This window comes from Hoplias malabaricus, chromosome 6, assembly GCF_029633855.1.
Source record: "Hoplias malabaricus isolate fHopMal1 chromosome 6, fHopMal1.hap1, whole genome shotgun sequence".
NCBI classification, from domain to species: domain Eukaryota; kingdom Metazoa; phylum Chordata; class Actinopteri; order Characiformes; family Erythrinidae; genus Hoplias; species Hoplias malabaricus.
In genome coordinates this window covers 9,565,596-9,582,034 of record NC_089805.1, presented here as the reverse complement: position 1 = coordinate 9,582,034, position 16,439 = coordinate 9,565,596, and the positions used below count along the sequence as shown (strand labels likewise).

General features: G+C 45.0%; 1 protein-coding gene across 1 annotated transcript in view; it reads left to right on the top strand.

The window, feature by feature from the left end:
• rapgef5a (Rap guanine nucleotide exchange factor (GEF) 5a) overlaps positions 1 to 16,439 on the top strand; it is a 78,246-nt gene that overhangs the window by 52,283 nt on the left and 9,524 nt on the right. The window contains exons 11-17 of the mRNA XM_066674910.1: positions 1,194 to 1,294; positions 7,624 to 7,702; positions 8,207 to 8,351; positions 11,033 to 11,124; positions 13,872 to 13,902; positions 15,002 to 15,080; positions 16,250 to 16,399. Of these exons, the coding sequence (XP_066531007.1) occupies positions 1,194 to 1,294; positions 7,624 to 7,702; positions 8,207 to 8,351; positions 11,033 to 11,124; positions 13,872 to 13,902; positions 15,002 to 15,080; positions 16,250 to 16,399 (677 nt within the window). The remainder of the gene's footprint in view (positions 1 to 1,193; positions 1,295 to 7,623; positions 7,703 to 8,206; positions 8,352 to 11,032; positions 11,125 to 13,871; positions 13,903 to 15,001; positions 15,081 to 16,249; positions 16,400 to 16,439) is intronic.

Here is a 16,439-nt window from a genome sequence, read left to right as displayed (position 1 = left end):
TCTCCCCTCCTTCTTTCAATCACTTCCTCTAAACCACTGCTCTCCTTTACCCTCCCTCTCTCCCTCCTTCTTCCAATCACCAATCACTTGCCCCCTCCCCTTCACATTATTGCTAAACTCAAGCTGCAGTGCTAGCATTAGCCCTGAAGGTCTGGGAGTTTGCATGAGGGTGTGTGTGTGTGCGTGTGTGTGTGTGTGTGTGTGTGTGTGTGTGTGTGTGTGTGTGTCCATGCATGAAGCATGTGTGTGTATGTCTTTAGAGTCTTTAGCTGTAGGGCTAAAGCTGGGGAGGAGTACGAGTATTTACGCCTCTGTGATGGGTGAATATAGTACGGTGTTTTTTGCCTGCCGCAGGAGCACAGAGCTCAGGCTCCAGCAGCAGTGACAGTGCAGGGAGTGTCTGCAGAAGACAGAGAGAGAGAGAGAGAGGGAGAGAGAGAGAGAGAGAGAGAGAGAGAGAGAGGGGGAAAAAGAGAGGTAGATAGGTAGATAGGGAAGAGACAGAGAGAGAAGGAGGGGCCAGAGGAAGATTGTGAGAGATAGAGGGAAAGAGAAAGAGAAAGGAAGCTAGGGTGAGAGAAGAGAAAGAGAGTAAGTGAGAGCGAGAGAGAGAGTGAGAGAGAGAAAGAGCACGAGGAAGGGTGTGAGAGAGAAAGAAAGAGAAAGACAGGAAGATATGTTGAGAGAAGGAGAGAGTTATGGGGCGAGAGAGATAGATGTTAATATATGCTATAGAGATAGAGAGAGATAGAGAGAGAGAGAGAGAGAGAGAGAGAGAGAGAGAGAGAGAGAGAGAGAGAGAGAAAGACCCCCAGACTGGGCCTGAGTTGCTGGAGCAGGGCCGTGTGTGTTTGGCTCGTCTCACCTGGTCATGACGCAGTGACCCAGGCCGAAATGGGCAGCGTCCGGCCGAACCGCCTCAGCCTCAAGCCGGTCACTCTGGTGGAGGAGGAGGAGGATGATGACGATGACGACGAAGGCTCTGAGTGTAGTAGCTCCAGCTCTGGCTCTAAGGATGAAGTGTTCAGGGCCACATTTGATGTCCCTCACTTCCGCTACATCGATGAGGAGGAAGATGAGGACGATGAAGACGACGTGCTCAGCAGCAGAGGGTGGAGCAGCAGCTCGTACTCGGTCTGCTCCACCGAGGAAGACTACCCCTATGACTCTTTGTCCTCTGCTGTGTCCGACAGGTACGTGGTGGTGTCGGGAACCCCGCACAAGATCCTGGAGCACCTGCTGAGTGACCTGAGGCTGGATGAACACCAGGGGGCGACGGAGGGCAAAGAAGCGGGTGAGTAAATCCCAAAACGATTGTGATCTAACATTAGTAACGGACCTTGCTTAAGCTTAACCTTTCAGGGCTGAATGCCAACATGTCCTCACAGAGATGTTCAAAAATTTAGTGTAATGCCTTCCTAGAAGAGTAGAAGAGTTATTGCAGGAATAGGGATGAAGCGTTGGACGTCCACAAACATTTGGCCATATAATGTTTAAGCACTATAAAGCTCAAAAAAACATATATTTAATTTCTCAATTTCTTTTACATATTATTTTTTTTCCATGTAGCCTTGTACCACGGGTCACCTTGTTGTAGCCATCCATCCAGTGCGTTTGGAAATGTACTTGCATAGTATTTTTTTTTGCCTGGTGTAAACCTGCTGATAGGGGAGTCACGGCGTGTATACGTTCACATGCAGAGTGTAAATAAATTAGAGAAAAAGAAGTGAAATAAGTGAACTTGGTGAGCCTCGTGTACAACATCAGTGACATCAGACCTGTGTGGAAAGGGGTAAACTACTCCAGTAGTGAACTACTAACAATGAGTTGTTAGTCTCTGAATCAAACCCGTCCTTGGTAAGCATGTGTTTTTTGGAATTATTAATATGTGAGGATTTTCAGGCACGGCATGCTCACAGTTCCTCAGACATGTCGATCATAGCTTAAGTCACTGATGTTTCCTGCTTTGTTCTGAGGATGTTCTGAGGAATCCTCTTTTCTGAGCCGCCGAAGTCGGTATGAAGGAAACCATCACTCTTCACTGGAAGTGACTCAGTGGTTAGAACCTGTTTACAAACAAAATAGCAACATTTCTGTGTTTGTGTTTGTTTTTGGGGGCGAGTAGAATGCTGGTCAGACTTGTTCTGTTCAGTTACAGGGAAAAGATGATGTGAAAAACAACTATAGGTATCTGTTCTATCTTTAGGACCTTGTGTTTGATCCTAAATAATGCTGCTTCCACCGTGGGCCGGATAATTAGCCTCTCTCTGGGTGGGCAGTCTGACCCTTATTCTCCACTCATCACTCAGCATGATGCTAGCCACAGGACAGAACTGGTAGTTAATGCTCTCCTCCAAGTCTGCTGAGCTTGAATAACATTATTGGTAGATGTTTTAAGGCCTGGCAGAGTAGCGACATTTTGTGATTGATATATTGTCACAGAAATAATTGCAGATAATATAGAAGCATAATTATGCACTTACACCCCATTAAAGAAACATAGGCAATAGCTAAAACCTAATTGTTGAGAATATTTAGACACTGGAATACCAAAAATCCCTGAAATGTCCTTAAAATCCCTAAAAATCCATTAAATTCTGGTGAAACGTATTCTTATATGAAGCTAAAAATGATTGAAGTAGCATCGTTTGTAGTATAAGTTAATAATATATTCATTTTGACAGGTCTTGTAGTTTTGCTCTGAAGCTCCAAGGTAATAATCTGTTAGCAGCATTCGCCTCGTAGCTCCAGTGCAAAATTAGACAAGCAAATTTCAGAAGCTGAACATGTCTGATCAGCTGTGTTTGACACATGCTTAGAGAAGTTGCTTGCCCTTAGTTAATTTGGAGCGTGGCTAGGCGACAGGCGTGCATGTTTAATGAGGGTCCTGAAGGTTTTGCAGACGCAGGTTGAAGCATGATTACTGTCAGTGATGTGATCCATTCCGATGGGCAGGAGAGGATGTGTCACTGGCAGGTCAATGAAATATTAAATCTCTCTTAAAAACTGAGAGAAAGAATGTGAAGGTGGGAGATCAGGAGACTCAGGAGACTCAGGACTAGACATGTTAGGACTCAGGACTAGAGATGGACATCAGGAACTGTGAAGGAGAGTGTGATCAATGAAGCTGAAGCCAGAACGGTAGTCTGAAATAGGGCTGAACAACTGCATACATTTACATTTATATGTTTTTCTATGAGCATATGATTTGCTTGGGACTTGAACTTTGAATCCTGACGCCAGTGGTTGTGATGTCACAGCTGAGGGCTGTTTTGTTGCTTCTGATTGGTTAAAATAATCTAGAGATTTCACAAGCTTTCTGTTGCTGGGGTAACTTTCCACACATAAATCCTGTTAAAATAATGCTGGTAAAAATGTCACTTGTAAAATAGCTTTGTCATATCAGTTTGTTTTGTTCAGTAACAAGGTGCAATCATTATTATTACTATTATTCATGTCATTCAATGTGGAGTCTGGAATTAACAGACGTGTACGTGTGAGTTGGAGTAGTGGGGACTCGAAGATATTCTCACCTACAAAAGGGGTACCGCATAAAATTTTGTTTTTAGGAACCACTGCTGTAGGGTAGGGCGGCACGGTGGTGCAGCAGGTAGTGTCACAGTCACACAGCTCCAGGGGCCCGGAGGTTGTGGGTTCGATTCCCGCTCCGGGTGACTGTCTGTAAGGAGTGTGGTGTGTTCTCCCTGTGTCTGCGTGGGTTTCCTCCGGGTGACTGTCTGTGAGGAGTGTGGTGTGTTCTCCCTGTGTCTGCGTGGGTTTCCTCCGGGTGACTGTCTGTGAGGAGTGTGGTGTGTTCTCTCTGTGTCTGTGTGGGTTTCCTCCGGGTGCTCCGGTTTCCTCCCACAGTCCGAAAACACACGTTGGTAGGTGGATTGGCGACTCAAAAAAAAGTCTCCGTAGGTGTGAGTGTGTGAGTGAATGTGTGAGTGTGAGTGTTGCCCTGTGAAGGACTGGCGACCCCTCCAGGGTGTATTCCCCGCCTTGCGCCCAATGGTTCCAGGTAGGCTCTGGACCCACCGCGACCCTGAACTGGATAAGCGCTTACAGATAATGAATGAATGAATGATGTAGGGTATAATTCAAACCTACAAATTGACACTTTCAATATCAATGTGTGTTATCAGCTGATGTAGAAAGGGATGGAGTGACTCTGCACTGAAGGTCAGCTGATACCATCACGATCCAAAATAATTGTGTCTTTTTATGGTAACTGTTGCGTAGTGTTAAAAACTATCAGTTTATATATAGTATATATATATAATATAGTACTTTGAAAGTGGTGAGTGAGAAACATCAGGAAATAGTGCTGCAGGAGCATGTGACGGATTTGTTCTGTTCTTGTGGATAACACTGTATTCAAAAGTGTGGGTTTTGTTTTGAACAATTTAAAAAAGGGGATTGCGATGTTAGCTTTTAGATTTGGGAAATATTAGAGTGTTTGTGCTTGTTCCCTGTGATGATGTGATGGACACACCCTCAGACAGTTAGCCCCTCGGTGCTGTGCAGCATGGGTAATTACCGGTGTTCTTGTGGTTGCTCATATAGCTTTTATTTCCCTGCACACTGTAATAAAGGGAAAGGCTGGAGTTTAGTGCTCTGCATTTAATGTCAGCATAGATACTCTCTCACACACTCACACACACACAATCTTGTATTTGTGAATTCAGAGGACATTATCTATACTTACATTCATTTTGTGAAGACTTACTTTATTTTCTGTAATTACTGATAGTGTAACCCTCACTTTAAAACACGTCTTGACCTTGAAATGTCATGATTGACATTGTGGGGACGTGCTGGTTAAAGGAAACGTTAAAGGAAAACCTTAAACAGTTGAAGTAATCACACTTGGCTATGAACTCACGTCCAGAAAAAAGATGTTTAACCTTCTACAGCGCATACCGTCATCAGAAGATTGAGTAATTTTAAATTTTAAATGTCATTGTGTATAAGTCAAGGGGCAAAATATGGCAACGGAGGCGCGGGACAAATGTGCAGCTGAAGATTTGTTTACAGAACGACTGGCAACCAGCTCTGCCTTCAACACTGTATCAATTGTCTTCACTCCCCAAACAGTTATTAAGTGCTGATAACTAACTCCCAGCTCCCATTCAACACGTCCATATCAAACCACACAGTCTCCTGCTCACAGATGAAAACACACACACTCTGAAGAGAATACAGTAGGCGGAGCACTCTTGTTTTGTTACCGGATCTACGTTCCAGACGGGGGGCTGTTCGTCAGCTCAATTCTCTTTATATCTCAAGGTTGGGCCCTCCATTGTCTTTAGAAAATGTCACTGCAATCACACAGACAACCTCCAGATACAGCAACAGGAAGTGTGTGAAATGTCACGTCTTGGAGCTCGATGTGCTCTTGCAATTTGTTTTTGGGCTAAACCTGGTCGTGGTCTGACGTATGTGCTCATGGGCATTAACAGAGGTTCCTGGCCGTCTGAGAATACCATCCACCAGTTTTCCAAATTTCTGTGTAATCCATTTGTTAAATGAATGCACCATGGTCGAGCATTGTCAGACTGTGTACTTCTATCAGCATGAGAGGAGGGGAGTGGTTCACAGAGGTTTAATCGCCCTGCAGTAGCTTGAGGAACAGCAACATGTGCAAGGATCTGTTCTGTTCTTGGGGATAATATTGAATCAGGAACGATGTGTGAGTTTTGGTTTAGACGATGTACCAATGGAGATTCTGATGTAAAATGGTTACACAGGTGATGAGCTCCTTGTGTCTCTGGCTTGTTAACCTCATTAGCCTCAGAGTTCTAGTGTGAAACTCCAGGCTGCGCTCTCTGTAGCTGATGCACTCTTTGTGGTAAGGAGAAAGATGGTGTAAATTGGATTTTTTCTTTGTTGAATTCGTTTTCTGAAAAGCTCAGCGAAGGTGAGACGGTGAATGGAAATGATGAGGTGGAGCTGCTGAATGGACTCCGGAGCCGGAGGATAACTGCAATCATCCAGACGACGCAGTTCCATCTTTTTCCTCTGATTCTGAAATAACAAGATCATCTCAGCCTCTCTCTCTCTCTCTCTCTCTCTCTCTCTCTCTCTCTATCTCCTCCACTCTTCCTGACCTCTCTCACTTTCACTCTACCTTATACACCGACTCTCATTTCTCTCTGTCTCTTCTGCCCTGCCCCTCTCCCCCTCTCTCTCTCTCTGCTCTGTGTGTAGAGCTGAGGGTCTCAGCTGGTTGGCGTGTCTCTCGGGGAAAAGGGGGGGGGGTTAGTGCTGTGTTAGCAGAGTGAAGATGTATGATAAAGATGAAAATGGATATTCATCACTGGGGAACAGGGGCACAGGGAGGCATGTGTGTGTGTGTGTGTGTGTGTGTGTCTATGAGAGAGAAAGATGGAGACAGAGTGTTGATTTTACTACAAACATAATTTAGACAGTGCGATAGAAGCCTGAGAACACTCTGTTTCTCCGTTATGATCCACACCTTAACAAAGGCCTCAAGGCCCTCCAGTGGACTATAAAATAAATCTGTGTTTCAGTGCTATTCCTGCTCTCACCAGCCTCTAAAACCCACCTCATTACATCGCACGGTCCTGCTGCTCACTGTAACACTGTATTATACACAAGCGTCTGGTTTGTCTGGGTTTTACAACGTGGAAAAGTGAAGATAGAAGGATAGATGGATACATTACAAATAAACAGAGAAAGACAGGGAAGGACATGTGTCCTCAAAGTGTTCCCATACTTTTGCATGTGGCATATACAAGACGATATCGGGTACAGAACGGTGGATCAGCTTTCCATCAAAATGAATAACTGAATAATAATAATAATAATCACAGAAATTGACCCCGGACAAAAATGAGAGGGCTATACACACACACACACACACACACACACACACAAAAACAAACACACAGGAGTCCTGATCACGCCTCTGCCCAGATCCTGCCGACATGCATATTCTCAGATCAATGGAGCCGTAACCTTTTTGATTCCAGAGCTGTGAAACGCAGAGATGTGATTTGATGATGTGTATTGTGAAGAATCTCCAGCTTGCCGTATTTTTAGACAAGCATTTCTCACTGTGTTGACATTCAGAATAGATTGCTTTGGTTTAAAGCTCATCTAATTTGCTTGGAAGAAGAAGAAGAAGAAGAAGAAGAGGTTAGTTGCCCCACCCACGTAAGCACACCACATTATACCAGTAAGAGTCCTTGGGCACGACTCTTAACCGTTCTCAATATCTCTAACACCATTACAGATCTGGAGAAGAGTATCTGACAAATGCTGTAATTATAAATGTATTTAAAGCAACAGTAGGTAATATTTTTAACCTTAAAGTTACAGCTTCAGAATCACTGTGATCCTGCAGACCTGTGATAGGGAGAAAAGAGCCGCTGTTTTTGCTGCTCTGTTTTGGGCTCAGCACTGCAGAAACAGCACTATGTAAATTTTGAAGGAGGGTAGGAAACTAACCCATCCCCCTCTGCTCCCCATTGATTTCAGGACAGTGCTGTAAAAGTGATTTACACTCTGAAACTGTAGGGGAAACCCAGGAGCTAAAATTCCAGCTCTTACCTAGTGTTGTTTTAATCCTGTTCTGTCTTTGTCTACTTTGTGTTGCAGAGATGCTCCTTGACGACTTCCTGCTGACGTATCTGGTGTTCATGTCCACCAACGACCTCTGCCAGGCGCTGCTTGGACAATATCCTTTACTAAACTGGACCGTTGAACTAATTTGTAAGTTTTTACTCGCTGTTTGAATTACCACAGAGTCTCATTTGTAATTCAAGTTTAGTTTTTTAGCACTTTCTGTATGCGTTTATTTTCATGCCATTAGCACTCTCTGGAATTTGGCATCAGTTCCACCTTAAATCATCTGTAACAGCAAAACATATCTCAATGTATCTCGCCTATGGAGCAGGAATAAAGCAACATCCTCACCTTTGTTCATGCTTTTCAACATTTGGAGGTCTCTCTCAGCTATTTTTTTGCCAAGAGCAGAGAGAAAGCCTAGCAAAGGCTAGCGACAAGTCAACTCTATGCAAATTAATTATGATGCAGTGACGTGACATATTTTAATGACTGGTTCCAACAAACTGTAGGCCATACTGTGGAATGTGACCTGCTCCATCCTAGAGAAACTCCAGCAGTGCTGATAGAAACCAGACACTTGGCTTTTTGACATTTGTCCTTAACTCCCACTCACCTATTGCACCAAGCGCTGCCGTGGTAAGGAGGAAGGGAAGGAGGCCCTCTACAGGAAGAGGAAGGTACTGCACCTGGTCTCCCAGTGGAGCTCGCTGTACAAAGACTTTCTGCGTGAGGAGGAACACGTCAAACTTTTCATGAAGGTAATGAGGGACCGTTTGTAAAGGAGCAGTGGCTTCTGTTGTCTTAGTTAAGCTTAAAGCAGCTCTGCGGGGGACAGTCTGCCTCTGCAGTGATTTAGTTGTTTACATCAGAAGTCAAGAAAGTGTAGATAACGATTTAAAGACACGGGGACACAAACGGCACCATTACATTTTAACATTTTAACATTTAAAAGTAGGTTTATTTGGTCCTGGTTGGGATCTTTGTCAGAGGTCACTGTCTGTGATGAATTTGAGGTGTTTTCTCTGTGTCTGGATGGGTTTCCTCCAGGTAGATCAATCGGCTGTGTGAAAATGTCCACAGGTGTGAGTGGGTGAGTGACTTGGGTGAGTGTGTGACTGGATGATGGTGTGATGGCCTGTTATGGACTTCCCTATCTGTCTGCTGTTTGTTTATGTGTGTGTCCAGTGATTCTGAGCAGGATCTGGACTCAGCACAACCCTGGTCAGGATGAAGCAGTTACAGAAGATGAATGAATGAATGAATGAATTTACTAAAAAGAAGATTTCTAGGCTTTTAAAAATCTACACCCACATAGTCTTCCTCTTTCTCCTCATCACTTTATCTCACCCTTCCCATGTGTCTTTGTGTTTGTGTGTGTGTGTGTGTGTGTGTGTGTGTGCGTGTTGACTCATATGGTCACGGCAGAAGATTAGTTTGGATCTTCGGGGAATGCCTGTGCCACATGCTGTGACTTGATGCTTTTAATCGCCTTTCTCCTGTCTTCCCTCCAGATGCCTCCTTTTCCCTCTCTATCTGTCTTTCTCTCTCTCTCTCTCTCTCTCTCTCACTCTCTCTCATGCTCCAGCTTGCATCCTGCCACAGGATACAACAAATATGGCCATTAGGAGAGTATTTAGCATGTCTTACAGGGCTAAAGACATTAGATCTGTGTACGAAGTGAAGGCTGCAAGTTGTTCTCTGTGGCTGATAATGGAAGGTGATTATAAGAGTTCGCTGTGGAGGACTGTATTAATGACTCAAACAGAAGCAGTGAGTGTGTGAGCAGATGGATCAGTGTTATTTTTAGTGGAATGAGAGCTGAGATCTCTATTAATCACATTCCACTTCATCTTCTTCTACTAGTACAGAACAGTTTACTGGCTTCTGGTTTAGTGTCAGTGTGACATGTGTTCTCCCTGTGTCTGTGTGGGTTTCCTCCAGAGCCTCCGTTTGTGAGTGTCTGCTGAGTGTGTGAAATTATCCACAGGTGTGAGAGACTGGGTGCGTGTGATGTGATGTTCAGGGCGTGTTTCTGGCGTGCGAACAATGATTACAGGTATTTTCTAGACTCAACATGACCCTGATCAAGATGAAGTGGTTACAGAAGGTGAATAAATTGAATGAATGTTTCATTTGTTAATGTTGGATCATGGAGCTTTGATGACATTGATCTTAAAACCTTACAGTTATTGCATTGTTAGACGTTTGCAAGTTCAATTTCACCACTTATCACAATATTGATGAAGTCGGAATTTGGAATTTGTGTTCTCCTCCAAGCATGTTGAAGGAACCTTGGGCTGATGCTTCTCATATCGCAGAGGAAGCACCTGCCAGCCTTCAATTCAGTGGGTCCAGCCACGTCCTGAGGACAACAGACCCGGGACTCGACTTTAGCAGCGGCCATATTCTGGATCGTGATTCATGTTTCCCATAGAGAACAACAGCAGAAACCCGGAAATCCTTATATGGGCGTGACGTCGATTATAGAATGATGCATGACTTCAGAGGACTTTTATTTTGCATTCACATTGTGCTCTTTTATTCTTCCTCTCAGTCTCATACCCTCTTTGACTTTCTCTCTTGTAGGTGAACACACACACACACACACACACACACACACAAGCCATATCCCTACCTCCTTTTGTCATAACCTGCCTTTCCCGCCCACTCAGTGTTGCCATGGCAACCACAGTGCCATTGCAGTGACAGGCTGTTCGCCGGTCGCCAGTATGGATTATTACGTGGAGTGTATCCCAGGTGATGGTTGCCTGGAAACTAGCGAGGAACGGAGTGGGTTTGGACGGGTCAGTGCAGTTCTGGGAGGACACAAGCCGTTACAACTGTCATTATACACCTACCAGCTTCGGGCTATGCGCTAGACAAGATGGGAGAGGTGTGGTGGGGGACTGTGTGTGTGTGTGTGTGTAGGTGAGTGCTGAAAGTGTGGAGAAATCTATTTCAGAGTGTATTACGACAAATGCTTGTGTATGTCCCATGACGCCTTGCTGTTCATGGTCAAATCCAATGATTCATGTAAAGCCCCCACAGACAACCCCCCCCCCTCCTCCTCCTAGATACATTTGTGAACCCGTTATGAGGAGATTACTCATAAAATAACCCAATAAAAAATAACAGGACTGTCCAAGACTAGACATGGACAAAAAGGATACCTCCTGCAAGACCTTGTGTCCCAACAAATATGTCCTTCCACTGTGATAAGACAACACCATGGGTCTGAAAGGATGTGGAGCTGCAGAGAGGCTGTTACTGAGGAATGAAAATAGACACAAACGGGAAACAAACAATGACACTGCCCTTACAGTTACAATGCTATGGATGGAGGGATGGAGGGATGGATGGGTTTGGAGGGTGGGTAGGTAGAGAGAGGAAAACAACTGAATTTTATTTACATAAGTGTTTCTTATATCTGTCTCCACAGACGCTGTACCGCTACGTGCTGGAGGACGTGTACGAGTTCCCCACATTGGAGAAGGATCTGAAAGAGTTCCAGAAGCTTCTCCGTCGCAGGCAGTGAGTCACGCGGCTCAGAACAAGACATTACCTTGATTCATATTCATTCATTCATTCTCTGTAACCCTTATCCAGTTCAGGGTCGCGGTGGGTCCAGAGCCTACCTGGAATCATTGGGCGCAAGGCAGGAAAACACCCTGGAGGGGGCGCCAGTCCTTCACAGGGCAACACACACATTCACTCACACACTCACACCTACGGACACTTTTGAGTCGCCAATCCACCTACCAACGTGTGTTTTTGGACTGTGGGAGGAAACCGGAAACCCACACGGACATGGGGAGAACACACCAACTCCTCACAGACAGTCACCCAGAGTGGGAATCGAACCCGCAACCTCCAGGTCCCTGGAGCCGTGTGACTGCGACACTACCTGCTGCGCCACCGTGCCACCCTTGATTCATATTTTTATTGTAAAACAATTAGTTTGATTGCACAGCGTATTTTAGAGATGCACTCGAGTGATCGAGTTAATGACGCTCGCATTATCAGCACATGGCAATCAAAGATCTTTACTGTTAAATTTCATACTGGGGTTGACGCTTATGAACACGACTAACAGGATGAGAGGCTACTGTTAATGTTCATAATCCACAGACAGCAGCTTGTGGTCACTGGTTATTCATTACCCAGTGATTAATTTCCGGGCAGGTTGCTTTCACCCACATAAACACGGAAGCTTCCTGAGAGCCGGAACACACACCGAGCTTCCTTCTCTTGGCAGTGCCTTCGTGAAATGCATGGCATTACATCCCAGCTCTGCTCATAGCCCTTGTTTCACACAGCAGCCGGATTAGCAGGACTAGGATTATGCCTGCGGTCGGAGGCCAGGCTGCTCCACATTGTGGATATTTCCCAGCCTTCAGGGCTCAGGGGAAGAGCCAGGAGCTCTATCCCTGGTTCAGACTCTTTAATGCGGCTGTGTGTAACAGAAGGTCTGGGACAGAGGCTCGGAAGAGCGATTAAGACACCAGCGCTGGGGCTGTGGCAGGCTCTATAGCATTCACTCCCACCCAAAGTGCTCTAATTGATTGCTATAAGGGGCATATGGCCAGGCAACATGGGACAGATGGGTATTTCCAGATGTTTGATGGATGTGGGAGGAAAAATGATTAGGAAAACTCCACCCACAGTGGCATATTCCATTTATTATGGAGTTAGAGGAGGCATCATCCAGTGAGGTTAAAGGGAAAGTCGATTTGAGTAAAAGGTAGGTAGGAAGTTGAGGTGGCAGGTATCAGTAAGTTTAATATTGCAATACATTAAGATTAGCCCTGGATTCAAGGAATCAGTGCATTTGGGGCTGGGCAGTGGGTTTAATGTGGCAGTAAATTTAAGGTATAAGCGGATTTACAATGGCGATGTACTTAATATAGCAGTGCATTTGCGTTCCCAGTGGATGTAAGGTAGCAGTGAAATTGGCGGCAATTTAAGGTAACACTGGATTCGGGATCAATATTTGTATCAGTAAATTTAAGGTAGCTGGGCATTTACGATGGCCCAGAACTTAAAGTGGCAGTAGATTTAAGGTAGCAGTTGATTTAAATAAGCAGGAAATGTAATGTGGCAGTAGATTTAAAATGGTTTATAATGCTCAGTTTCAAGGGTCAGTGACAGGGGTCTGAAATGACAAAACATTGAGATGTGCCTGAATCTAAGACTCAATCTGAGGTAAACCATTTCACACCAAACGCCTCTCTGAATGAAAGAAACATCTTTGGATCTCCCCTTTAACTACGACAGGTCAGGAACTTTGCTTTTAATAGAAAGCTGTTCTTTCTTTGGTAAAGACAAAACCGTGATAGAGTGAGTGGCAGCGGTTCAAGCTGTTTATTGGAAGCTGGGACACAAACAAAGCTTTCCATTCGGCTGCAGAGAAACAGGGGGTGTCCTTTATTTATTCCCTGGAGAACAGAGCCACATTTGTAGTAAGGCCCAGAGCTGTCGGACAAGGTTCCAGTGACAGCGATGATGCAGTGAAGCTGTGGCCTTCGCCACAATCACCGGAGCTGTGTGAAGTGTGGCAGCAGAGCGAGAGAGAGACATCCATCTTTATCACTTCCTGTGGCTGGCTCTTATTCAGTTCAGTGGGGAGAGGAGAACAGAAAGAGTGAGGAAGAGAACGAGTGGAGGAGAGACCGAAGGGAGGGGAAGGGAAGAGAGGTGTGGAGACAGACAGCAGAAGTGAGAAAGTAGAAAAAAAGAAGGAGAGAGCGACGCTGCTGTCTGACAGAAGACAAGGAGGGGGCTGAGAGAGATTCTAGTGTTGGGTGTGTACAGTCTCCATGGAAAAGCACTGATCAGAAGAACGCAGTGATGGGACACCATGACCTCGGTAATGTTCTCCTGGCTGAATGCCATCAGATCCTCAAAGCAGTGTTCCAGAATCCTGTTTTAAAGCCTGTCCTGTACAGTAAAAACTGTTCCTGCCTCATAGTCACAAACTCACTGTTAACACTGTTGATTGTTGGATGAGCAGACGTCCAGAAACTTTTGGCCACAGAGTGCGCAGGGACAACATTAACTGCTCCAGACAGTCTGCGGGGTGGTGGATCTCAGCTCGTCTGAGACCAGCGTCCACACCGGCAGCTGTGAAAAGGCCAGAGCTCAGTCTGTCTCCTTCTGTCTGTCTCCTCCTCCGCCTCCGCTCTCTCGGCTCTCGCTCCCAGTGAAGGTGTAGGAGGCTTTTTATGTTCTTTTATGTGTTAATCTCCCCCTCTAATCATGTCTCTCTCTCTCTCTCTCAGCACTGTTGATGACTATTCTCCCCACCAAAAGGTAAGAAGGCAAAGAACCTGACAGGGAAAGTTCTGTATATTATTTGGTGTTATGAGAAAAACTCATTCGTTGTTGGTTTATTTATTTGTCTGTTTGTTAAAATGCAAACTACTTTTAACATTGTCTGAATCATTCCAGTATGTTGTGTCACAGCTGAGTTAAATTTACTGAATCTGATTTGCATCTGTGACTCATGCCTTGACTCAAAATTGACTCTCAGTGATTCGTGACTTGTCTCGGTTTAATATCTCTGTGACTCATAATTCAAATTTGATTCACATCCCAGTGACTTGTAACTTGACTCAGATTCACGTCTTGGAGACTCTAAACTCGAATTGGATTCACATCCCACTGACTTGTGACTCGACTCAGATTCACATCCCACTGACTTGTGACTCGACTCAGATTCATATCCCACTGACTTGTGACTCGACTCAGATTCATATCCCACTGACTTGTGACTCGACTCAGATTCACATCCCACTGACTTGAGACTCGACTCAGATTCACATCCCACTGCCTTGTGACTTGACTTAGATTCACATCCCACTGAATTGTGACTCGACTCAGATTCACATCCCACAGACTTGTGACTCGTCTCAGATTCACATCCCACTGACTTCTGACTCGACTCAGATTCACATCCCACTGACTTGTGACTCGACTCAGATTCACATCCCACTGACTTGTGACTCGACTCAGATTCACATCCCACTGACTTGTGACTCAAAACAGATTTGCCTCATAGAGACTCATTTATTTATTTGGATTCACATTTTATTGACTCATGACTTGATGCACATGCGCATTTGGATTCACATGTCGCTGACTCGTGACTCACCTCAGACTCACATGAAGCAAATCCTAAGCATCAGTGATTTGATAGGAATATTTAACATTCCATTCTTTTCTATAAGACACCCTCTTCATTCTCTGGAATATTACCTAAAGAGCAAAACTGAGTGCTGTACAGTGGCATGTGTTGATGAAATAGTGTTTGCTTTAAGTGAGCGCTGTGGGCAGTGTGTTTCCGGTCATTTCTGTGGTAGAAATTGAGTGGGCGGTGATTCTCACTGTGCTGCCCTCTGTGTCCTTCCAGAACAAGGCTCTTTTCCAGCAGCTGAGTTTGAAGGAGAACGGGATCCAGCTCCGTGGAGCTCACAGCGACAGCAGAGAAGGTGAGACCCTTATTCACAGACAAATGGAAACATGGTGACTCCACAACTACAGTCTGCACACTCATGGTCAGATTATAGGTCAGGTTTTGTTGGTTTTCTAAGTGTTGTATACTCTGCAGACAGCTGCAAACATTAAACTCGGTACAAAAAATATAACAAGTGCACTAATAAAGGAATAGTTTGGCAACCACAAGTGTCACTCCAATTCATCCTAAACCTACAGAGAGCAGTTCCACTGTTCCACAGCACAGTGTAGCCTCTAGCACCTACAGACTATGAAAGGTGCTGCTTAAGTGTGGAAACACAGGATAAAAGAGCCGTTCTGATTCTGTGCTGTATCTTACATAGAGGGTAGACACTTCAGAATTGTCTCTCTCCTCGTCTGTGTCTTTCCAATCACAGCGCTGGACTCCCCTTTGTTATTTCAGAGCACAAAGACATATCAAAGCATGGGGAAATAAGAGCACTTAGTAACAATGGAGAAGAAAGAGAACTAAGTGAAAACGGCTAAAAACTAGATCTTCTGCTCATCACTCCACACTGCTGTGTGCTCAGGGTCGGGGTGAACAGCGAGCGGCTTATTATCATTTAAAGGCACAGGAGCTGAAAGCAGCCGTTCTGAACAGGGCTGTTTAGAAGGGGAGAGCGCTGCTGTGGGGTTTGACCCAGAACTGTGTGGCCTTGTATTAAAGGGGTAGACTATGACTCTTTAAAGCAGCAGGAATAACTAATCAGAAAAATAGTGGACATAGCACTGTGTCTCATAACCTACTGTTGGTGTCCCATATATTTCACCACACACTGTAGCTTTGTAGTTTTTTTGGGACTGTTGAAGCTGGCTGTGTGATGTATGCAGCCTTTGTTTTGTTTGGAGTCTTGCTTTGGTGAGATGTAGTTAAAGAGCAGGGAGACGAGGGAAACAATTATGCGTACACGCTGAAGGCGGCGTCAGATGTTTTATGTATGAGCAGCTAATTAAGGTGTGCGCGTGTAGTGGTTTAAGGTGGTACAATACTGGGACCACTGTAATTACTCATTTAACTTTGTATATTGCTGCGGCTCAATGATGCAATTAGGACCGTTATCTGCTACACCAGCTCTAACTTACATCACCCCCCCCCCCTTCCCTCTATTTCCCACCCCTGCCTCTCTCTCCCTCCCACTCTCAGTGATGTGTCGTGTGTACGTGAGTTCAGACTCGTATCTGAGTATCAGGGTGAGGACCACAGTGGTGGCTCAGGAGCTTCTCCATGTTGTGTCTCAGAGGATGGAGAAGGCTGTGGATGACATGATGCTGGTGATGCAAACCTACAGTGGAGGTACAGTGCACCACACACATACAGCAGTATACACACATAC